Source organism: Oncorhynchus gorbuscha, linkage group LG14, assembly GCF_021184085.1.
Source record: "Oncorhynchus gorbuscha isolate QuinsamMale2020 ecotype Even-year linkage group LG14, OgorEven_v1.0, whole genome shotgun sequence".
Taxonomy (NCBI): domain Eukaryota; kingdom Metazoa; phylum Chordata; class Actinopteri; order Salmoniformes; family Salmonidae; genus Oncorhynchus; species Oncorhynchus gorbuscha.
The window spans coordinates 69,615,255-69,640,132 of record NC_060186.1 but is presented as its reverse complement, the minus strand read 5'-3'; the positions used below and the strand labels follow the sequence as shown (position 1 = coordinate 69,640,132).

The 24,878-nt window shown below is 39.0% G+C and overlaps 2 protein-coding genes across 3 annotated transcripts; one reads left to right on the top strand and one right to left on the bottom strand.

Annotated features, from left to right (window-relative positions):
* Nucleotides 1-6,021: 6,021 nt before the first annotated feature.
* LOC123995355 (4-galactosyl-N-acetylglucosaminide 3-alpha-L-fucosyltransferase 9-like) lies at nt 6,022-12,119 on the bottom strand. 2 transcript variants are annotated; one of them, XM_046298906.1, is made up of 3 exons: nt 11,899-12,119; nt 11,601-11,687; nt 6,022-11,086 (listed from the first exon to the last, which is right to left on the bottom strand). In XM_046298906.1, exon 3 carries the CDS (start codon nt 11,083-11,085, stop codon nt 9,979-9,981), a length of 1,107 nt encoding a protein of 368 aa, XP_046154862.1. In that variant the 5' UTR covers nt 11,086; nt 11,601-11,687; nt 11,899-12,119; the 3' UTR covers nt 6,022-9,978. The 2 variants fall into 2 exon arrangements, with proteins under 2 accessions (XP_046154862.1, XP_046154861.1); XM_046298905.1 differs by lacking the exon at nt 11,601-11,687.
* Nucleotides 12,120-14,528: 2,409 nt separating this feature from the next.
* LOC123995352 (4-galactosyl-N-acetylglucosaminide 3-alpha-L-fucosyltransferase 9-like) lies at nt 14,529-22,808 on the top strand. Its single transcript, XM_046298902.1, has 2 exons — nt 14,529-14,837; nt 20,714-22,808. The coding sequence occupies exon 2, from the start codon at nt 20,721-20,723 to the stop codon at nt 21,831-21,833; it is 1,113 nt and encodes a 370-aa protein (XP_046154858.1). The 5' UTR covers nt 14,529-14,837; nt 20,714-20,720; the 3' UTR covers nt 21,834-22,808.
* Nucleotides 22,809-24,878: the final 2,070 nt, after the last annotated feature.

Below are 24,878 nucleotides of genomic sequence, written 5' to 3'. Positions count from 1 at the left end.
CTTAAAATCTGCCCATATGAACACATTTATTTTAAACCATAAGCTAAAGAACAGCTACATGAATTACAAGACAGTTGCCTGCCCTGCGCACGCTGTTGATAACCACATTGCCAAATTTTGGCAATGAAGGCAGCATTTCTACTTACGTAGGATTGTTGTAAAGAACTCAATTCCTCTCTTGAAGGTTTCAACATTAGCAAGTAAAGTAGTGACTTCAGAGCCAAAGGAAGGGTGGAGGGGGGGAATTACAATGTATTTTAATTAAGTAAACTATATTTGGCCTACACACAGTTTATTATTTTATTGAAATAAACTGTGTGTAAGGGATTTCCTTCTTCTTCCGAAGAGGAGAGGCGAAAAGGATCAGAGGACCAATATGCGGCGTGGTAAGTGTCCATGGTTCTTTTAATACGTAAATGTACACATGAACAACTGAATACAAAAACAAGAAATGTGAAAACCCAAAACAGTCCTATCTGGTGCAAACACAGAGACAGGAACAATCACCCACAAACACACAGGGAAACCCAGGCTACATAAGTATGATTCTCAATCAGAGACAACTAATGACTCCTGCCTCTGATTGAGAACCATACTAGGCCGAAACATAGAAATACCCAAATCATAGAAAAACAAAAATAGACTGCCCACCCCAACTCACGCCCTGTCCATACTAAATAATGACAAAACAAAGGAAATAAAGGTCAGAACGTGACACTGCGTGTGTTAATTTAGATGATATCCATTAGTAGAGACTTAGTAGTGGAGACTAAAATTACTTTATACTTTTTTCCCAGCTTTCAATATGCATTTCATGTCTGGAGTTCACTGTTTTGCACTGTTTTTGTCCAGTCTCACACCCAGACTTTTGACATTCTGCTATGTATTACACTCAGTGGCGATTTTAGCATGTAAATCTTGGTGGGGCAAAAAGAGTGTTATGCATGCCAGCAAAGCCACAACACTTAACAATACATTAATTTCACTATAATGGTGACAAACTGTGCCCACAAACTGTTAGGGCCTACATACAGCTGTCCCAACAGCAGAGTCCCAACTGCTTACCACTGCTACACCTGGCTATCAGCAGAGCCTTTTAAGCAGAGAAACAGTTCAATCAGCCTCATTTACTGCCTTTGAAAAAAACATAGCTGATATGGCTGACTTGCTTAAACAACTGTGGTTTCTACTGACAATTAATATGTACAAACTATGGCATAATGGGAAGACGAGCGGATAAGAGGCAATCCATAATTTCGATTAAGACGTTAATGAGCGAGCTAGGACAGACGTAGTCAATATAACTATATGTTCAGAACTTTATAAATGTACAGCGACAGAATCCAGAACATGGGACGTTCTTACACTATTCTCCCTGTACAAGTCAGAACCGTAGGATAAATAAAGGGGGCATATAAGCAGACAATGAAAGCACTTACAATATTCAATGTTGACATTTCTCTAAAACAGGCTATAGGCTACATGTGCACCAACAAGTCAGAACAGTAGACTAATGAGGGAGGAACAAATTATTAGGGTCCTTCTCTAGAAATCCTGACTTGGAATTCATTTTAGAATTTTCCCAGTCGGAGCTAGTTCCCGGTTGTCTTTAACTCACTGATATCTGAGATTTCCCAGCTCTGAGTTTCCAGTTGTTTCTAACGCGACAGAAGTCATGCTGGATTGACAGCATGGCCAATGTATTCAAACTTTTCTGGCCCATGGCGTTACCCCCTTTTTCGTGATATCCAAGTGGTAGTTACGATCGTGTCTCATCGTTGCAACTCCCCTACGGACTCGGCGAAGGTCGAGAGCCAAGTCGCACCGCTTCTTTACATGCTGCCCACTTAACCCGGAAGCCAGCTGCACCAATGTGTCTGAGGAAACAGTCGACCTGACAACCGAGGTCAGCGTGCAGAAGCCTGGCCCTCCTCAATGAGTCGCTAGAGCAGGATGAGACAAGGACATCCCGGCAGCCAAATTTTCCCCTAACCCGGACGACGCTTGGCCAATTGTGCACCACATCATTGGTCTCCCTGTCACAGCTGGTTGCGATACAGCCTGGGATCGAACACAGTGACGCCTTAGAACTCATTGTTGAATTTGCAGTTTCCAACTTGTTGTGTAATGTTTATGTCCATTGGCCGATGAGCACTGATACGTTTTATCTATAATTTATCTTTATATGGCGAATACAGGCTGTATCACAACCGGCTGTGATTGGGAGTCCCAGAGGGACTCGCCTGGGTTTGGCAGGTGTAGACCGTCATTACAAATACAAATTTGTTCTTAACTGACTTGCCTAGTTAAATAAAGGATAAATAAAAAAATATCAATCAAAGCTACTGTAGATATAATGTGAATGGACATCATTTTATCTGTGGCCAGTGTCCTTCTGTAGCTCAGTTGGTAGAGCATGGCGCTTGTAATGCCAGGGTAGTGGGTTCGATTCCCGGGACCACCCATACGTAGAATGTATGCACACATGACTGTAAGTCGCTTTGGATAAAAGCATCTGCTAAATGGCATATATATATTTATATAATGACCTTGAGCTTTTTTGGATGGGCACTTCTAATGTAAGAGTATGGCAGCACCCAAGAGGCTTGATTTTTCGAGCTCTACACATAGATTTTGCAGTGACATAGTGTCCCCGTGAATGACAGAACACTGAGCCAATCCCAGCTCAACTAGAGAGCATTACCAACCCCTACTCTCCATTCTTTTTTTGCTGGCTGCCCCACCACCACAGAAAGCACTGAGCTACGCTGAAACACCTGCATTTTGGAGCTGCCTTACTCTAGAAAGCAAAAAAGAGACCATGTTTGTATGCAGCTTTATTAAATAAAATAAATAAAAACAATGTTTTTACATTGTTTGCTAACTGATATGTGACATGTATTAGGGGGACTTGGGAAAATTGCAGTTGGCTCAGGACAGGGCAGCACGGCTGGCCCTTAAAAGTACACAGAGAGCTAACATTAATGACATGTATGTCAATCTCTCATGGCTCAAAGTGGAAGAGATTGACTTCATCATTACTTGTTTTTGTAAGAGGTGTTGATAAGCTGAAGGTACCGAGCTGTCTGTTTAAAATACTAGCACACAGCTCGGACACCCATGTTTAACCCATAAGACATGCCACCAGAAGTCTCTTCACAGTCCCCAAGTCCAGAACAGACTATGGGAGGTGCAAAGTACTACCTTGAGCCATGATTACATGGAACTCTATTCCACATCAGGTAATGGGCCTGAGGGCACAGACTTAGTGTGTTGTGAATTCTGTAATGAATGTATTGTAATGTTTTTAAAATTGTATAACTGCCTTAACTTTGCCGGACCCCAGGCAGAGTACCTGTTATATCTGGAGTACTTCTCCTGTCCTATTCGGTGTCCTGTGTTAATTTAAGTGTGCTCGCTCTAATTCTCTCTTTCTCTCTCGGGGGGCTTGAGCCCTAGGACCATGCCTCAGGACTACCTGACATGATGACTCCTTGCTGTCCCCAGTCCACATGGCCGTGCTGCTGCTCCAGTTTAAACTGTTCTGCCTTATTATTATTGGACCATGCTGGTAATTTATGAACATTTGAACATCTTGGCCATGTTCTGTTATAATCTCCACCCGGCACAGCCAGAAGAGGACTGGCCACCCCACATAGCCTGGTTCCTCTCTAGGTTTCTTCCTAGGTTTTGGCCTTTCTAGGGAGTTTTTCTTAGCCACCGTGCTTCTACACCTGCATTGCTTGCTGTTTGGGGTTTTAGGCTGGGTTTCTGTACAGCACTTTGAGATATCGGCTGATGTACGAAGGGCTATATAAATCCATTTAAATTGAATTGAAGGTAATGGGGATCCATAATTGTCACGTTCTGACCTTAGTTCTGTTGTTATGTCTTTGTTTTAGTTTGGTCAGGGCGTGAGTTGGGTGGGTTTGTCTATGTTCCTTTTACTATGTGGTGTTTTTTTGTGTTTGGCCTGGTATGGTTCTCAATCAAAGGCAGGAGTCGTTAGTTGTCTCTGATTGAGAATCATACTTAGGTAGCCTTTTCCCACCTGTGTGGTGTGGGTGATTATTTTCTGTTCAGTGTTTTTTCAGCACCATACAGGACTGTTCGTTTGTCGTTTAATTTGTTTTTGTTCAGTGTTCATTCCGTTATTAAAAATATGAACACTTACCAAGCTGCGCATTGGTCCTCATCTCATCTTCTTCCACCACAGACGAGCGTTACAACAATAAATACAAATACAAATGTTGAAATAATGTTTTAGCTGAACAGGTTGGGCTCAAAACATGTGTAACAATCAGTTACACGTCACCACTGATTACACTTACAAAAGTCTTGATAATAAGAAAATATTTAATAGTCAATATTTAATAGTCACATAAATGGAAACTATAGACATATTAGATGGGCATAAGCCATGTTACTTTTTGTACACAAAATACAGTCATCTCTAAGTATTGTGTCATTACCACCACGACAAGCAAATTACATGACATTTTTTAAACAAAGTTGTGTACTTGGTTACCATGGATATGAATAGTGACAGTGGAGCACATGGATGTCATGGAGGGAGATTAACATTTTTATGCTGGGAAATTATTGAAAAATAAAAGGTAAATATGACTTGAGAAGATAATATGTTTATTGTACGTCATTACCAAATAGGCTATAATTTCATAATTTATCAAATCAACCATAATTTTATGTTTTAATTACACAGGTCAAAGGTTTTAGAACACCTACTCATTCAAGGGTTTTTCTTTATTTCTTTAACTATTTTCTACATTGTGGAATAATAGTGAAGACATCAATACTATGAAATAACATATATGGAATCAAAAAAGTGTTAAACTCTGTAAAGCATTTATTTGGGCTGCAATTTCCGTGGCTGGTAACTATAATGAACTTATTCTCTGCAGCAGAGGTAACTCTGGGTCTTCCATTACTGTAGCGGTTGTAACGGCGTTCGTCTGTTGAATGAAGAAAGTCGGACCGAAATGCAGCGTGTAGGTTACTCATGACTTTAATGAACAGAATAGCGGTACATGAATTAACTGAAATACAAAAACAACGGAACGTGAAACTAATTACAGCCTATCTGGTGACTACAACACAGAGACAGGAACAAACACCCACAAAATACAAAGCGAAACTGAGGCTGCCTAAATACGGTTCCCAATTGGAGACAATGATAAGCACCTGACTCTAATTGAGAATCGCCTCAGGCAGCCAAGCCTATACCACACCCCTAATCAGCCGCGATCCCAAATAATTACAAACCCCAATACGAATACAACATATAAACCCATGTCACACCCTGGCCTACCCAAACATATAACAAAAACACAAAATACAATGACCAAGGCGTGACAGCGGTCCTCATGAGAGCCAGTTTCATCATAGCACTTGATGGTTTTTGCAACTGCACATGAAGAAATCTTGAAATTTGAAGAAAGTTCTTGACATTTTCCGTATTGACTGAAATTCATGTGTTAAAGTATTGATGGACTATCGTTTCTCTTTGCTTATTTGAGCTGTTCTTGCCACAATATGGACTTGGTCTATTACCAGATAGGGCTCCCCCATCCATTGACCAAACGGCATATGATGCTTGATGGCACAGTCTAGGAGGAAATTTGCTCTCTCGTTAAGCAATAGAGAGCATTAAGGGCAAAATCCTGAGTGAGCACATACCTGTCTCATGAGTCTGAATCAATAGACTGCAGCCAGTGAACAAAGATTTGTTTGTCAATCAGTGGTTCCAGCCATGTATTTCTGCCTAATGCATTAAAGCCCAAAATTCTTCTTAAAGAAGTTCTTGATGCATGTAGCCTTTGTTTTTTGAGGTTATTAATGGTTTGTTCTATATAATCAATAAAACATGTACAATTGTGACATTAAAATATGTAATTGTATTTTTTATCTTTTTTTTATACGATATGTCATTTCCAGCACACTCTGTCATTGTCAGAGTCGTGTGTGTAGGTGGCAGGGAAGTCAGGCGCAGGAGAATCAAACTGAGTGGGATGGAGTTGTTTAATAACTTTAAACAATACATAACTCCAAAACCATGAATACAATAAAACAAAGTGGGTACGAGGACCCGTCGCGCACCAATACAAACAACACGAATACTGAACAACAAACAATCTCTCACAAGGACAAGAGAGGAAACAGAGGGTTAAATACACAGCAGGTAATGAATGGGATTGAAACCAGGTGTGTAGGAAGACAAAACAAAACCAATGGAACATGAAAAGTGGATCAATGATGGCTAGAAGACCGGTGACGTCGACCGCTGAGCACGCCCCGAACAAGGATAGGCATCGGCTTCGGCAGAAGTCGTGACAGTCATTACGCTAACGCTAAGTCATTATCATTACTGTACATATTTTTGAGGGAAAAGGTGTACAGTTACAATTGATATTGATGACTTTTCCCATATGTGAACCTTATATGCATGTTCTTAAGATAATTCCTAAAATAATGTAAAAAATGTCATATTTGATGTGGTAAATACATGTTTCTGAGTAGCATCAAGGCATATATGGACATTTAGACATGACAATGAAGAATACATGTTATTAAGAAAACTTCCAAATAGTAAAAAAACATACTGAAAAAAAAGAATCATGTTATATAAAATGCCTACATCACAATTTCTGTAATAGTCTTTTCAACTAAAATATCACATTTTATGATGTGGTGGTAATGACATTTCCCCCTAAAGAAAATTATATTCTTAAATAGTATGGTCTCAGACACTATTAGATCTTGATTCCAGACAGAGTGAAGAAAATATTCATATAGATATAAAGCAGTTTAAAGAGGTTTCATTTTCAAAAACAACTAGCATCCAAAAGGGCCCGTATTTCGAAATCAACCATATATAACATTTTGCAACAAAAGGAACATGATTATTTGTCTCTCTAAAATGAAACCATCAAGTAGATTTTAAACAAATACATGTCTGTCAATGAACAACCCCATGTCATTGAACAACCCCACACCAATCGCTTTCATAATTTCTTTGAACAATACAAGCAGATTCACCATAATTTCTAAAAATGGATTTATAGTGTTTTGGAATGAAACTATTGCATATTCATATTGTATACTGCTTCTGTTTGTACCTGTGTTGTTATATGCACAGGTAGCATGTACAGTTATACACTCGTATCTTAATGGTAGTTCTGCTCTTGTGCTATCGTATGTACCATGTATTTATTACCTGTTTCCCCTGTTTCGAAACCACTACCATTCCACCACCTTTCATGCCAATTTCATTCCTGTGTGTCTCCATAAAGTATCCTTGCATGAAACCCCCCAATAATTTTTGAGATAAAGAACCTTGTCAGTGTTTTGGCCTGGGATCTAGAAACCTGATCTTGACAGCTACTTGTATGACCAGCTTTGCAGCTCCAGGCAAGAAAACATTCTTGGCCAGGTGTGGAGATCACAATGACCAGTTTCACACGGTTTACTTCAGCTGTGGGACAAGTCAAGGAGAATAAATACTTTCACAATTCACTGTATGATTTGATGGTAAAACAATGTGTAGACTATGAGTGCCGTTTTTAAATGTATGTAGTTCTGTCCTTGAGCTGACCTTGTCTATTAATGTTCTGTCATGTTTCATGTTTTGTGTGGACCCCAGGAAGAATAGCTAATGCTTTCCCAACAGCCAATGGGAATCCTAATAAAATACAAAATAAAATAAATAATAATTCCTCTCTCCACGCGCCATATGCTGAAGCTGCATATTGTACCCTACACATAGAGAGATGGTGGACAATCAACAAGCAGCTGTCTCGACTTTAAGGAGACATGGAAGTGATCAGAAGAGGGAACATTCACGCAGTCGCACATTTTATATAACGATATACAGCCTCATTTTAGGTCTATCAATTTATTTTGTACTAATATTGATATACAGTCAATTTTCCATATGGGGAACTCATTGCTAATTAGCGTACAATATAATATAAACCAGGAACTATTTGCTTACATGTCGAATGAGGTCAGGAAAGTTATTTGTAAACATTGGCATTTTCACTGAACTATGAAGAGAAGGATTAGCAAACAAATCCACAATGCTTTCAGGTTCTACTCACTGGGCACACCACGTCATTTCCACCTGGATATGGTTGAGAGTGATGTTGATCAATGAGATAAGATTTATTCACCCACTCAAAAAGACAGCCAAAAGTTAGTTAAATGTCTAATGTGTAATTACTGTGCTTTCAACCATCTATTAGCACAACCAAATTCCAATGGAAAAACAATGTCAGATTTTTTGGTTTAGTTTTCATCTAAATGTCTATCACTGTGCTTTCAACCATTTAAAAGTTTAAATGGAAAAACAATGCCAGATAATGTGTTGATTTATAAAACAGATGTATGCATTATTACTCTATAATGTATAGTTCCTATAATGTATAGTTCCGGGAAAACTCAATGTGGCCATGGATGTCTTCCTCACTGTAAGGTTGAATGTTACATTAGTTTGTAAGACAGCTTTAACTTTAGGCTATTTTTACTAGATTACAAAAGTAATATAGAATTGTGTTTACTTGACAACGTAAACAAAAATCAACATTTAAAAGGAGATGTACTGTATCTACAGCTTGGATAGTTCCATCTGGCTTAATCCCATTCTTTAACATTTTGGGTTAAATTGGAGACGTTAATAGGCTATTTATGTATTTCAAAAATTATATTGAATTGTGATTGGTTGTCAATGCAAACAAATATAAACAATTGAAGAAGTAAATCAAGATAAATAATATAACTAAGTCAAATCAGACTTGAAATGAAGTTTATTTGATTTATCCCTATTCTTTCATCTTTCGTTGAGATGGAGTCGTGAATCCAACATATCAATTGTTCATTTGAAGACATCTAAAGCCATAAATCCGTGGCACAGATGCAACTATACAAGCAGAGTATAAACCCCCTTAAATGTTGATATTTGGTGCAAAACCCTTGATTCCTGATTCATCAGACACATCCCTTCTCTATTTTCTCTCTTGCCTCTCACTCAAACCTACACACATAATGCATTTGAAGAGGAAGAGATGTACAAATCACACCCATCTCTAACCATGTTGGTGCAGGAATGATTTGACACACGTATAACTTCTGAGAAATATAATATTTCACTGTCTCTTTACACATACCGCAATGTTTTCATTTATGGGTTTATAAACAAAATTATTTGGTGAATTTCAATAATGTAAATAATGATATTGATGATGGTGAGAGCGCAGTAACCGACGGACTCCATCGCTTTCATAATTTGTGTCTATAAAATCACAATTGTCATGTGAGTATATTTTTTTAATTGAAACGAATAAATGTCGCATTTTGCCAGGTCCGAATATTTCCGTAGGAACGGTTAATTTTCATAAATTCGTTAGTCTATAATACACCATTGAAGCCTTAAAATCTACCCTTCTAAAAGAATTTACAGCTACGTGATTTATTGAAAAGCAACAAATAGACATAGCATTGTTTCACTTTACTTAAAAAAAGACTAATGAACAGAAACAGACAATAGGCTACAGCTGGCTTGACTGTTTCCCCGCCAAATAGACCTACAATGAAACTCAATGTATCGCAAGGAGGTTGAATGCACTTGGGTCTGTACAGCAGAGTAGTATATTCTACAAATAGATTTCCACAAGAAAAATACGCATATTGACAATATGATGTTAATCAGTGGCCTACCGCAGTTTCGCAAAAACATGTGAAGTTATATAGGTAATCTCATGCTAGAGAATTTTACATTTTTAGAGAGAATTGTAATTTTTTGTGCGATTCTACACACTTTGCCATAAGGCTGTGTGAAAACTTTGCAGTTTTACAGATACTTTCCTGTCATTATAGACATTTTTAGTCATGGTTCATAACCTGTTCATAGGTTTGGGGGGGGGGGTACACCAGTGATGGTAATAGCTAATCAGAAGAGACTAATTAAACCAAATACCATTTGTAAAGATCAGGAACAACCCTGTACTCCTTATGTTTGCCTATATGGTCACAGGCATAACAAATAGATTGGATGAACTCTTGACTCAGTTGAATTAGATGTTGCTGAGCAAATAAGTTTCTACGCCACTGAAAGTAGCGCAGATATGCCTCATCATCCTTGTCCAACTTCAGGAGGAATTCAGCCAGGGCTTTTGCATTGGGAAAATCATTAATATGGATGAAGGAATCTCCGGGGACAAAGTCCTCATAGTTCTGTCTCGGTGGGCCCAATACTACTGGCACAGTTCCTGCTACAAGTGGTCCGTTAAGCTTCTCAGTGATGTAGTCTCTGTGGACTGAGTTCTCAAAGGAGAGGTAGAACTTACAGCTGGAGAGTGTTGAGAAGTAGTCCTCATATCTCAAGAATCTTGCAAAGGCTTTTCCATAGACATCCACCTTAATATGTTTGACAAGTTCTCTGTAATAGTTATCCCTTACTGCTGTTCCAGTTGCAGGGTTATTGTTACTCACAATCCAGCAAAGTAATTTATCCTTCTTGGGCAGCACAAAGTCCTCACCCTGACCTTTCCTTGCAGTTAAGCGCCAACGTACAGGGATGTCTGCATCTTCCCTATAACTCAAGGTCAAGTTGAAAAGGTTCTCTAGACCAGGTATCCTAATTGTGTTTGTAGGTGATTCCACATGATACCAGATCCACTTCTGGAATGGTGGTCGAGGTGATGGAGGCAAGTTGGATAAATCATGTTTGATGGATTTGTGAAAGATGAGCACCCCGTCTGCCTTGTTGTACAGAGACCGGTCATCTGTCAGTTGGCAGCCATCAATGTTGAAGAAAGTGGTGCAATCGCTAAAATCAAACCTGCGGTTTTCAGGCCAGAACCACAACAGCATGATGGGCTTGTCTGGCTGCTTCTTAGACAAGGAGCTGTTCTCAGATGGCTTTGAGTAATGACGTGGCAAAGCAGGCTGGGGAGGGCAGATCTGAGATGGAGCTGATTGATAGTACATTACAAACAGCGTCAGAAATCCTCCTATACCAAGGATCGAGAACAGGACAACGTGTACAACTCCAGAAATCATTTTGGGCATTCTGCAATAAAAAGAGAACTTTTTGAATGATTTTAAGTCAATTGAATCTTCCTGTACACTAAACAGGTTGTTTTACCTCTTAACAGTCTGTTTGACTTTTTAACTGCTTGTTTTACTTCTTAACAGCTTGTTTTGTGTACAGGAAGAAGATATGAGAAAATAGCAAATGCAACAACTGCACAAAGTATATGTCAGCCCAGAACTGTAAACCAAATCCTGTTACAACAAAGGGGAAGTGGACGATACAGGGCCAAGCAACAGGATAAGAAATGTCAGTTAACTTATTCAAGAGGGACAAGTCTGCTTTGATCTATAAAATATACTTTTATTTGTTAATTTACTTTTACCCTGTAGCTGAAAGACAACTATCACGTTTCTCTCATTCATGCCATACACACCCACCTCAGGTCTGTGTCTGTCAATGGTTCACTTTTAGTCTCAGTACAACACAATTTTATGGACATTTTACAATGGTAGGTGAGGTGTATTTTAAACAAGTAATTTCACATATTTACCCTTTACGAATACAGTTCCAACCTGCTCTTCTGCTTTGTGGTTTCAAATGTATTTTTCATGTGTAAAAACACTTAATCAGACTTGGCCTAAGGATTTGCCAAAACAGTAAATAAAGCATGTGTTTTGATTATTTCACTTGACCTTTCAAAATGGCCCTAAGGATCCTCTCCCTTCATATTTACAAGCAGATCTATAAAACTGAAAAAACTATGTTCACTTAGCGTACCATATTCTTAGATGAATTAAGTCTGTAGTTTCGTGAGGTCTATAGTTAAAGAGAAAAAGGTCAAGACTCACCAGACAACAGGTTATTCTTGTTACAGCTTGTTCAGAGATGTTCGGTGATCTGCTCTGTGATCGGGTTTGTAATTCCTACACACACCCAGTCAGAAATGTTGAACTGTGTGATTCGTTTCTCAGTCACAGACTCATCTGTTCAAGTATATAAACGTGAAACAGTGAGACATCCGACAGCGGCAGAAAACATCCTCAATACGCTTCAGTGGAAAATTTCAGGAGTGGCAAAGCAGATTGTGGTACTTCCTCCTTAGCCACAGCCAATGAGCAGCAAGGGCAGAAATGGAGAAAAACGCCCGTAAACTCCGCCAGAGAGAATTATCCTGAATCCATATTTAATTAACCCTACAGCGATTATGATTTATTTAGGATTTTGATATGAGGGTAATGTTTTAAATTCCTATTGTCAGCATCTTAGCTTCAAACATAGCCCCCCTCCCAGGTATTAGTGTGTCCTGTATCCATGACGCCACTGGTGTGTCCTGATACTACCCGGACAGGTTACGATAACCTTTACCTGTATGTATTTGTTTTTAGAAAGATCCTGGTTCTACATAGCTATCTATCATAGCGCACTGCGCTTTATTATGGGCGACAGTTTTGGTATTCATCATTGCATTATCTACCAGAAAGTTGGATGGCCCTCTGATGTCACGTACTGTAGGTTGATACATTGCTATGTTTTCATTTATAAAGCATTTTTACAAAAAGTCCCACTCTACCTAACAGCATTACTAAACTTTAGACACACAAGTTACCACACCCGGTCTCAGGGATGGCTAACTTTGGAAATGATTTTGGTAAATCAGAATTTAGTTCTTGCACTGTATTTGTGGAACAATCTTCAAAATGTTCTCAAATGTAATGTTCTGGCCCCTCTAGTGTAATTCAGAAAGCTGAATGAGGACCTTATTACCATGAATGTGTTTGTTTGTATGACTGTGTTTGTCTTTCTGCTTGCATTATACATGTATATTTTGATGTGTGTATTTTCTGTCATTTATGTCATTCAGGGCTCTTCTGTAAAATAGACCTTGTTCTCAGTTTGACTCCCTGATAAAATACAAGTAAATAATAATATATATATATATATATATATATATATATATACAGTGTTGTATATGTTTTCCTTTTCTGTCTTTTTTGTGCAGCTTTCGGCTGTAGTGCTGTTTCTGAGAGTATGGGTTCCATATACTAACACCTCTTTCTTTTTTTTAACCTGTACATGTGTTTTGTTCTAGTAGAAATACATCTATAATATATTCTGTTCTATCTAGCATTTGTATTTCTATTTGATAGTATGACATCTAGTGGCCCTTTTGACTACTTTAGTTAACCACAGGTGTCTGTAGTTATCTGTGGCTCACTGTGTGGCCATATCTGTCCCACTATTGTTTGTGGAGACATGCATTCTGTGAATAGTAGATAGGTTTTGATATATCCCTGTGAATAGCAGATTATTAAGTTTATTATTTCACCTTTATTTAACTAGGCAAGTCAGTTTATTCCATGTGTAACTCTGCGTTGTTGTATGTGTCGAATTGCTATGCCTTATCTTGGCCAGGTAGCAGTTGTAAATGAGAACTTGTTCTCAACTAGCCTACCTGGTTAAATAAAGGTGAAATAAAAATACATTTAAAAAATAGCAGCTTTAAGAATTTCCTTGTATATTATGTTCTCCCATCAGGGGGCTTTGGCTTTGCAGGACCAACCCTGCCAGGCAGGCTCAGAATCTTGAGGGGGTGGGATGCTGCTCTAGAAGGTCTCTAATCGCATTTGGCTGCATACAGGCCACTCACAGCAGACCCATAATACAGATATGGACTTTGACGTATAAAACTTGTAAATAGTATTTATTTATTGAGTTAATGTTGAATAATAGAAGAGAACATTTAGCATTTGTAAGTGTTTTTAACAGTAGGTTAGAGAAATATTGAATGCATAAAAGTATGTGTCTGTTACAATTGAAGATCCTGTTTCGTCTATTCCCAGAAGAGCGAGACTGAGTTGAGAAAGTGAAATAAACTATGACACCACTGTTTCCTGTTTTGTGGTAGAGTTATCAATTGCAAGCATGAATAATAATAATAATTATAGATGCACCCTGTTAGGGTATAGGGTTGTGGACCTTTCCATCAATATAGGACCATAAATAAATACATTTGATGTATAATTTATTTTAAAACGCTGTTCCACCATGATAGGACAATAAATGAATGAATGTATAATTCTTTATCAAATGTATATCCGTCATTTGCACAATATTGAAAGCTCTCAAACAACCCCTGCTCACAGAAATACATTGGTTCTGGAACATGCAACCATTTCATTTCTCACTCAACGCCACACTTTCCCAAACACCAAAAAAACACACACCACACCATCCTGCTGTTATCTGTGTTTTTATCTCCACCATGTTGAATTAGTGCTTTTGTGTTCCAATTAGTTATATTTGAAGATAGATAGAAAAGCTATATTTTTGTTGTTGTATTATTACAATCCATAACAGGGCTAGAATTTTGTGTTTCATTATTTGTCTCCTCTATGAGAACTTTGTATTTTTTTTAATAGCCATGGAGTAGTCTTTGTGTCTCTGAACAACTGGTTATCAATATACAGTTTATCGACCACGAGAACTACGCGTTTCCCTTTCAATCTATTTTCCTTGAAAATTGGATACAGAACTTTACGCCGTTCTGCAATTTCCTTCGGGAACTGGTCATCCATGCCTATTTTCGTGCCTTTTACCCAGGCTTTTAACCATTATTTTATCTTTAAAGAAAGCACATTTGGCAAGGATTGGGCGTGCATGCCTCTTCCGGAAGCAGTGTACACTTTCGAGTTGGATTTTGTTGATAGCTTCGCGTGGGGTCTGATGCGCTGTAAGGAGGAACGATCTAACTACAGATTCGGGAACTTCTTTTTTCTCTTCGATACCTGTAAGTACCAGATTATCGCTCATGGAACTAGCGTGTATGTCAAGCAAGGCTACTCTCCGTACGCCGTTCTCCTTTTTACGTTCGCTTCTGTTTCAATCATATTGACTGTCCGTTTTAGCTTGTTTGTCTTTCTCTAATGTCGCAGTTTTTTCTTCACTCATCTCAATGCTTGCCTTCCAACTCTTTTATATCCGTCCTGACTAGTTCAAGTATACCCAGTTGGACATTTATTGATTTTAACTGATCTGTTTCGACCTTTACCATTTCCGGTGGTGAAAATATGAAATAGTCTGTATGTACAATAGTCACGTTTCGTTTTGAAATAGGTTCCCCTATCCTCCGACAATGAATATTACATTTTTATCTTGAGGTGTTCAACATAACTGTGTTAAATACGCCGTCTTGGATTAGTGCTTTTCGACATCATATGGTATTGTAATGAAACAACAGGGAGCAGGTCTCGAACTCTCGACCTTCGAGCCCGAGGTCCGGCGCGCTATTGACTGTGCTGCAGTCTATTTCCGCGTTTATAAACCCAGGGTCGTTACAGTATGTATTAATTTGAGGATTGTCGCGCCCTGGCCATAGAGAGGCTTTTTATTCTCTATTTTGGTTAGGCCCGGGTGTGACTAGGGTGGGCGTTCTATATTATTTTATCCAATGTTTTTGTATTTCTTTGTTTTTGGCCGGGTATGGTTCTCAATCAGGGACAGCTGTCTGTCTGGGTAGTTATTTTCTGTTTAGTGTGTGGTGCACCTGACGGAGCTGTTTCGGTTGTGCACTTTGGCACTTTGAGATCTAGTGTTCAGTTCTATTTAATAAAATGCCGAACACGTACCACGCTGCACCTTTGTCCTCACCTTCTTCCACCAACGACAGCCGTTACAAGGATGTCCATCACCCATTTCATATGATGTGTATTATGTTACGAATTTGCAAAACGTACTATACGGTATGGATATGCAAAACGTATGATATGTTACATTCTAGCTAACGTTAGCGAGGCTGGAGGTTGGGGTTAGGTTAGGGGAATGGTTAGCTAACATACTAAGTAGTTGCAACGTAGCTAGAATGGAATAAATAGTTAAAGTTGCTAATTATCTTAAACTCTGATATTAGAATTATACACCTACCCACCCAACCCGAGCAAACAACCTACCTTCGTGTTTGCCTTAAGTAACCATCTGTTTCCTTTAACCATACCAAATGTGACACATATCATACTAATTTGAGTGTCACAGATTTACCATGTTACCTCTAGTCTTTCAGACCAGACTTTCAGACCAGACTTTTATTTGGTCGATTTGCTTTTGTAGCTGAAAGACAAATATCATGTCTCTCTTTCACGCCATACGCACCCACCCGCTATACGCACCCATCCGCCATACGCACCCATCCGCCATACGCACCCTTTATGCTCCTGAACAAGGCAGTTAACCCACTGTTTCTAGGCAGTCATTGAAAATAAGAAGTTGTTCTTAACTGACTTGCCTAGTTAAATAAAGGATAAATAAAAAAATATCAATCAAAGCTACTGTAGATATAATGTGAATGGACATTTTATGGATGTCTCAGGATCACAATCTCAGGATTGAGATCTCAGGATTGTGTCTGTCAATAGTTCACTTTTGGTCTCAGTACAACACCATTTTATGGGCATTTTACAATGATAGGTGAGGTGTATTAATTAGTTCATAAGTAACCTCGATTCTCTACCTTTTACTAATACAGTTCCAACCTGCTGTTCTGCTTTGTTCTGCAATGTGATATAGTTTAGGTAGATGACAATCTCTTCTAAAAAAATAGATAAAAATATGTATTTTACATGTGTAAAAGGGTGATTATGCTATTTTGGCCGTGCAAACTTTCAGAAATTAAAACACCATTTTACCAGTATTGTACTTGTCTTTGATTTGTCTAGAAACTATATCTGATAATGGCTGCCATCTACTATTCAGGAATTTCTATATTTTTGTCAATTTTCCCCAGACAGCTATAGACAAATGTCCCATCTCATCATTAAACATCCATTGTAGTTGAAAAGAAAATATCATACAATTGATTTATAACGGATTTCTTATACATTTGTACATTAACTTGTATTGAATATTATTTTGAGTGATTTTTAAGGTTATCCTAATATTAATAATTCAACACGACACCTGAATGTATAAACTTGCCTTGGTGACAGCTGAAAACGTATCTATCATGAAAAATAAGATATTTCCACACAACCTTTTAGTGAGATTAAGATAACAACCATATGATTTCCATATCTAAAACAAATAAATATGTATTTTGTACAAAATATACTAATTTACCTCCAAAATATGGGTTGTGATGGAAATGACAAGGTGTGGTGGAAATGACATCTATGTAAAAATATATATATATACTTATGAAAGCAATATTTTATTGCAAACATTTTGAACAACAACTATTGTTAAAAATGTAATTAATATAAGACAAAGTAAGATTCCAAAACACTGGAACTAGCACTTGAGAACAATGTGTTACAGATGCTACAAATAGAAATTCTAGCACATGTATAGAAGGAAGAGTTAATTGAGAGCTACACATGTTTTATTTTATGTATGATTTCATGCCCTGCTTTGTATGTACTGTATAGTGATTTTCCAGTGTATCTAAGGCTTAGAACAGTTGGGGCCAACACGACTCATGGTTTTCACAAAAGCACCACTCTCTGCGTGAATGTCTTGCACGATACCAGGGTAAATGTCCTGATCATACTCAACCACACATCACTTTCCAATCAATGCTTCACTTAGATCTTCAATGGGCTGGATGGTGCTTTGAGATGAGTTACATTTGTTTCTATCTTGGTCTGCCTCTGTTTTTCAACCAGAGTCACAGTCTGTGGGCTGAAACAGTTGCAGTGATGTGGAAAGGAACAGAAGCAACTGTGTAGCTGCCAGGTTATCTCCCCTGGACTGTCAGTGACGATCTGGAAACACAGGAAATTCAAAACGTTATGCACATTCGGAATATGTGTATCATAGCATAGTCTAGTGATAATGTGATAATATGTTTGTATAACAAATGTGAAATTCAACATAAAATAACTCACAACTATTACCTGGTGTATCTTCATTGTCCCACTGACTGTCTCCAGGTGATCCGGTAGGAGGGCCTCCATGCTCTCTAGCTCCTCCTCTGAGATATATAAGAGCTTGATAGCTGACTGATCTTTTGACAGTTCCTCAAATACAGTTTTTCCATTTGGGACGTCCTTGCCTTGTGCCACAATTCTATCTGCTCTTCGTTTCACAGCTGCTCCTACCCCATCAGCTGGGCCTTTTCCATGTCCGGCTTCTAGGAAATTCCATGTAACTCTTTGGAGGCCCATTTCAAAGGGAAGGGTGGAGAGATAGTAGAAATTATTTTTAGACCTATACTGGGTTGTAAGGCCCATCACTCAAAGTGTACAGCAGTAGCTGATGGGCAGAGCTCGTGAGAATCACCAAAATGAACTGCCTGGATTTCACTGGTGTATTTACACAGGTAGTTCTCTGCAAAGTCAATATGCACAATTATCTCCTCTTTCCCCAGATTCTCTTTTATGTCTCTGTTTGAAGTATTGGTGTTGAATGTTGTACAGGTGTTTCCCCAACTTCTCTTTCAATCCGTTGGAGGAGAAGTCCTCCAATCAAATCTGTGGTGTGCCACATACCTTTTCTTTTACTGTCAAATGTACAGTGAACTTTCCATGTTTCCCTCTTTGTTTTTCTTCTCTCTCTCTCTTCAGCTTTGTTTATCCACTCAAACCACCATGTCTGCTCACCAGCATCAAAGTCAGATGTTTTAAGCTCTTTTTATTGGCCATGAACTGAAGGTTGGCGTGGGTTTTGCACACGTGTCCCTATCCTGGACTGCTGGCTTGACAACCCAAAAAGGACACATTTTGCAGAATTCACAGTAGGACATTTGAATGTCATACTTTCTCAGGATGTTGCCTCTGTGCATTTTTGAAGCCACTTGTTTGTCCTTGGCACTGCACATTTTTTTAAATACTTTTGTTTTAACTCTGCAATGATGGCATTTTGAAACAATAAAATGCTTCTCAAGTTCTTCGGAGTTCCCGTCATTTGCTGTTTTGTCTTTATCTTTGGGGAATCTTGTCTCTCCATTGTTGTTCATCAGTCGATCATACCTTCTTTTGTATTTCTCAGCTTTCCGTAAAGCATTTATCAAGTTTGACATTAGTCATACTAAGATCTCTGTATGCTTTTGAGCGACCTCTTCCAAACTTTTTCCTTCCAGCAAGTATTCAACTTCTCATTCCTGTTGCAGACAATGAGGAAGGAGTGTTAGGGGCAGGTATGTTGGCCGCATGTTCTGGCTGCAAGTCATCTGGTGACTGAGGTGGTGTGTTTCCTGATAGGTAGGTCTCATGTTCTGGCTGCAAGTCATCTGGTGACTGAGGTGGTGTGTTTCCTGATAGGTAGGTCTCATGTTCTGGCTGCAAGTCATCTGGTGACTGAGGTGGTGTGTTTCCTGATAGGTAGGTCTCATGTTCTGGCTGCAAGTCATCTGGTGACTGAGGTGGTGTGTTTCCTGATAGGTAGGTCTCATGTTCTGGCTGCAAGTCATCTGGTGACTGAGGTGGTGTGTTTCATGTTCTGATAGGTAGGTCTCATGTTCTGGCTGCAAGTCATCTGGTGACTGAGGTGGTGTGTTTCCTGATAGGTAGGTCTCATGTTCTGGCTGCAAGTCATCTGGTGACTGAGGTGGTGTGTTTCCTGATAGGTAGGTCTCATGTTCTGGCTGCAAGTCATCTGGTGACTGAGGTGGTGTGTTTCCTGATAGGTAGGTCTCATGTTCTGGCTGCAAGTCATTTTTTATTTCACCTTTATTTAACCAGGTAGGCTAGTTGAGAACAGGTTCTCATTTGCAACTGCGACCTGGCCAAGATAAAGCATAGCAGTGTGAACAGACAACACAGAGTTACACATGGAGTAAACAATTAACAAGTCAATAACACAGAGAAAAAAAGGGAGTCTATATACAATGTGTGCAAAAGGCATGAGGAGGTAGGCGAATAATTACAATATTGCAGATTAACACTGGAGTGATAAATGATCAGATGATCATGTACAGGTAGAGATATTGGTGTGCAAAAGAGCAGAAAAGTAAATAAATAAAAACTGTGGGTATGAGGTAGGTGAAAATGGGTGTGCTATTTACCAATAGATTATGTACAGCTGCAGCGATCGGTTAGCTGCTCAGCTAGCTGATGTTTGAAGTTGGTGAGGGAGATAAAAGTCTCCAACTTCAGCGATTTTTGAAATTCGTTCCAGTCACAGGCAGCAGAGTACTGGAACGAAAGGCGGCCGAATGAGGTGTTGGCTTTAGGGATGATCAATGAGATACACCTGCTGGAGCGCGTGCTACGGATGGGTGTTGCCATCGTGACCAGTGAGCTGAGATAAGGCGGAGCTTTGCCTAGCATGGCCTTGTAGATGACCTGAAGCCAGTGGGTCTGGCGACGAATATGTAGCGAGGGCCAGCCGACTAGAGCATACAAGTCGCAGTGGTGGGTAGTATAAGGTGCTTTAGTGACAAAACGGATGGCACTGTGATAAACTGCATCCAGTTTGCTGAGTAGAGTGCTGGAAGCAATTTTGTAGATGACGTCGCCGAAGGATCGAGGATCGATAATAAAGGCATTTTAACATCATAGATTTAGCCTGTGGTAACTTGTTGAAAAGACAACAGCTGGAATGTGGTTTTGACCAATCACCATTCAGGTTTAGAAACACCCGTATAATCAGAGCATAAAGCAACGCATGTGAAATCTTTTCAAGCTGTTCCTTTTTTATATACTTAATGTCTAAAGTTGTGTTTCTTTCTTACAGGACAAACATGTCATCAACAACTTCCAACCGAAGACATCATCTAACTCTGATAGCTGCTCTTGGGGTTTTGTGTTCAGTGGTACTATTTTTTGTTTACTTTAAACCCTCATCTACTGCATGTTCATCTCGGTTGGAGGATTTGCCATTTTTGGCAAAGGGAGATGTTTCCTCACCTACCAAAAAGCCTGTGGAAAAGCCGCTTGTGTTGCTCTGGTTCTGGCCACTGGGTGTGAGATGGAATTTTTCGTTCTGCCAAACCCATTTCAACATCGATAGCTGTGTTCTGACAGATGACAGATCCCTTTATGACAAAGCAGACGGAGTGGTTATTTTTCACCAAGACATCAGCTGGGACCTGAAGAACCTGCCTCAGTCTCCTCGTCCACATTTTCAGAAATGGATCTGGTTTCAATTGGAATCACCAACAAATACTGCCAGAAAACCAGGTGTGGAAAACCTCTTTAACCTCACTTTGGGCTATAGACGAGATGCTGACATCACAGTGCGAAATGAATTGACAACCGTGAAGAATGGAAAAGACAGTGAGTTTGTGCTGCCCAAGAAGGATAAATTGGTTTGTTGGATTGTGAGCAACAACAATCCTGCAACTGGGACAGGAACCAGAGCAAAGTACTATCAAGAGCTGGTCAAACACATTAAGATACATCTTTTTGGTTCTGCTTTTACAGGGAGTCGTTTGAAGTATGAGGACTATTACTCAACCCTTGCTAGCTGTAAATTCTACCTTTCATTTGAGAATTCAATCCACAGAGACTACATCACAGAAAAGGTGAACGGACCACTTGTAGCAGGAACCGTACCAGTAGTCTTGGGCCCACCCAGAGAGAACTATGAAAAGTTTTTCCCAGCTGATTCTTTCATTCATGTAAATGACTTTACTAATGCAAAGGCTCTGGCTGACTTCCTCCTTCAATTGGACAAGAATGATGAGATGTATGTAAGTTACTTCACTTGGAGGAGGTACCTTAAGGCCAAGCCCCACCTCCAGAGAATAGAGCAAGAGTTTTCTCAACCTGTTTGTTTAGCCTGTGAATACATGGCAAGAGACAAGGGATATTATAAAGTTTTCCACGACGTTTATGAATGGTACTTTGTTTGAGTGTTTAGCCAACATTTTGTAAGCACAGAAAAGTTCTATTTGGCTTACCTACGTAATTTTGCTTTCTTTTTTTGTATCAATTCAAAGTGTGGTCATTCAAGGTTTTTGGGTCGATTTTAATTTTTTTGTTTTGTATAATAGCCTCAGTTATGAGGTTTACATCTAATTGTTTTATAAGATGAATGAGTGAGGATGATACTGTTTGTGAAATTGTGTAATGTGATTTGGACTGTTTAATCAAAATTCCAATTCCCATTGGAGTTTAACTAAGTCAGATGACCGCTCATGAGCACAGGTCGGGCATCCTGGGACAGGCCCTTTTCTTCTCTTCCGAATAAAACCCCCACCCAGGTTTTCTATCACAAGACCATGTTTCTCTCAATTACGAGGGGACAAAGGTTGCAGAACAGCTTACCTTGATAACGAGAGGGCCAATGTTTGAGACCAAACTGCTGAATATTTTCACCATCCCACGTGGTTAAACTCTTAGACTATCGATACCGACAGAATAAGAACAAGTCTTTGATATTAATTACTAACCTGCAGCTATGAATTCGGTATCATTGAATGCAAAGACCGACAACCGCCAAAACATCTATTCTATAAGGACATGAATGAATGTCACTGAACCTACCATTCTAACCACGACAGAGGGTGGACAGACTCTCCAACAGAAACAAACATTTCAACAGAGATCCCGACAACACACTGAGCGTAAATATATATATATATATTGATTGCAATTATTCCTGAATGAGTGAGCGTTCATGTGCAAAGGATTAGCATTTCAATTGTTATAATTATCAACTTTGTAGTGTCTCATCTCAGTTGACCCCCACTTCCCTTTTTGTCCACCAAGCTGCGATACCGGTTTATCCCACTAGGGAAACTCCGTTATCATTTCCTTGTAATTATTTCCTATTTTTTATGCATTTCTGTTAATTACTTAGTTAGTAAATAAATGATTTAAGACAATTGATGTATGGATGACTCATAGTGAAGACTGGGTTCGTGCAGATAATTTACGACGTTTGAAAAAGACTAACGTGAGGTAAAGAAGAATTCATTAATTAGAAGACTATTGGTCAGATACTGTATGAAAATATCTGAAAGTTATATTAGGAAAATTATAACGTTATAATCTGAATATTTTCCTTGGTGCCCCGACTTCCTAGTTAATTACAGGATTGATCAGTTTAATCGCGTAATAATAGTTATTTGATAACGATTCATCTTCAGTTTAATGATGCCAAAGACACGACACAGCTTATGCAAAAGGTTAGTACAGTTTATTCACGAGAACATTCTGAAGTCCATTATACAAAGACATCCATTTTATACCTTGCTTCTTACTTACGCACATACTTCCACACAAACAGTAGATATCCTACTCACATACATACACACAAACAAGTTATATTACAGGTCGAAGAAACATTTTAAACTATGTACAGAATCAATCGTTAGGATGTTTTTAACATATACCTTCAATAAAGTTCCAATTGGACTATTCCTTCTGGTCTTCATGAGCCATGGAACGCAAGTGACTACCATGAGGAATAAGCATGATCAGAAAATGTCTGACTGCCAAAAACCTGACTGATTCTGCTATCATTCACTCCCACAACACCATAGAAGTCTCATTATAATTTATATTGATGGTTGACATCTAGTGGAACCCCTAGGCAGTGCAACATCATATCTCAAGGGGATTTCATTGGGGACTTTGCTTGCCATGTGAGTTCTGTTATACTCACAGACATCACTCAAACAGTTTTAGAAACATCCGAGTGTTTTCTAAGAAGTTTCTTTCATTTGGTGAATTGCACTTGTTAATGTATGAAAGATACATTTTTCTAAAAAATATTTTTGAATTTCACACGTTGCCTTTTCAGAGGAATGTTGTCGAGGGGTGATTTGACAGATAGGAGTGTCTGAAGAGTCTGAAGAGTCAGCTACCATCCTCAGTAGCTTTCCATCTAAGTTGTCAATGCCAGGAGGTTTTAGTTGGCATTATGGTTCATTGTTTAGCTAGCTAGCCACATGTCTTAACAAAAGACTCCACTATTCAAGTAACCATTTCAAAAGAATGTCATTGCGACAACTGTTGATAAATGTAGCTGGTAAATTCACTCTGGCTATCTGCTCCGATGCCAGAGTGCAGAATAACTGACAAAATTACAAACGCTCTACACCCGTTGAATATGGCCAGTGTCAGTAAACATTGGCAAAAATGCGTAAATTGTTGCCAGCAGCACTGTTGCAGTCACCAATGCTCCGGACAACATAAAAACCGCCTAACCAACTCTGCTACGGCGGGTAAAAATAGTCACTGAGCTGTTCTTTCATTTGTGTCTGGAACAAGCTAGCCAACGTTAGCCATTTAGCTTGGGTGCTTGACAGCTGCTGTTTGGACAGAATGCTTGGATCAACCATTAAAGAGTTGGGTTGGGTAAAAGCTGAAGAGGGTGTGAACGATGCTGAATGGGTGTAGACAAAGAAGAGCTTTCCAAACCAAATCCTTCAAAGGCCATTTTCACAAAAGTGGGGATACAAGTTTATCAACTTTCAAAGCAGAATTACTTTCCCATTGTTCCTTAACTGTAGTGTATGATATACCATTTTCGAGCTGTCTACTTTTCTCCAATGTAAAAAACACTATTTCAAAGGTCACTACATAAGACAGAATCGAGCCTGTCGTTCACATATGATTAAAAGTTGGCTAGCTATCGTTAGATAGTTAGCTTCCTTGCTAGCTGATGTTCACTTAGCTTGCCTCATCAATAGCCTGCTTTAATAACAGAAGACCAAATAACTACCTACTTCAATTTCAATATTAAAATCGTTGACCCTTGGCCTACAATGGCCACACCCTGTGAAAATCCCCATCAAAATCTGTCTGTTTGAGCTAGTCTTAGTCTGCAATGGCTGTGTCTCAATCAGCCGCATCCAAAGTGAACACCCTTCTGCATCTGTGGTGGAAGGTGGCAGAGCAAGAGCGCTGTTTTTCAGACCAAGAGACATCCCAAAAAGTGGTCTTATGAA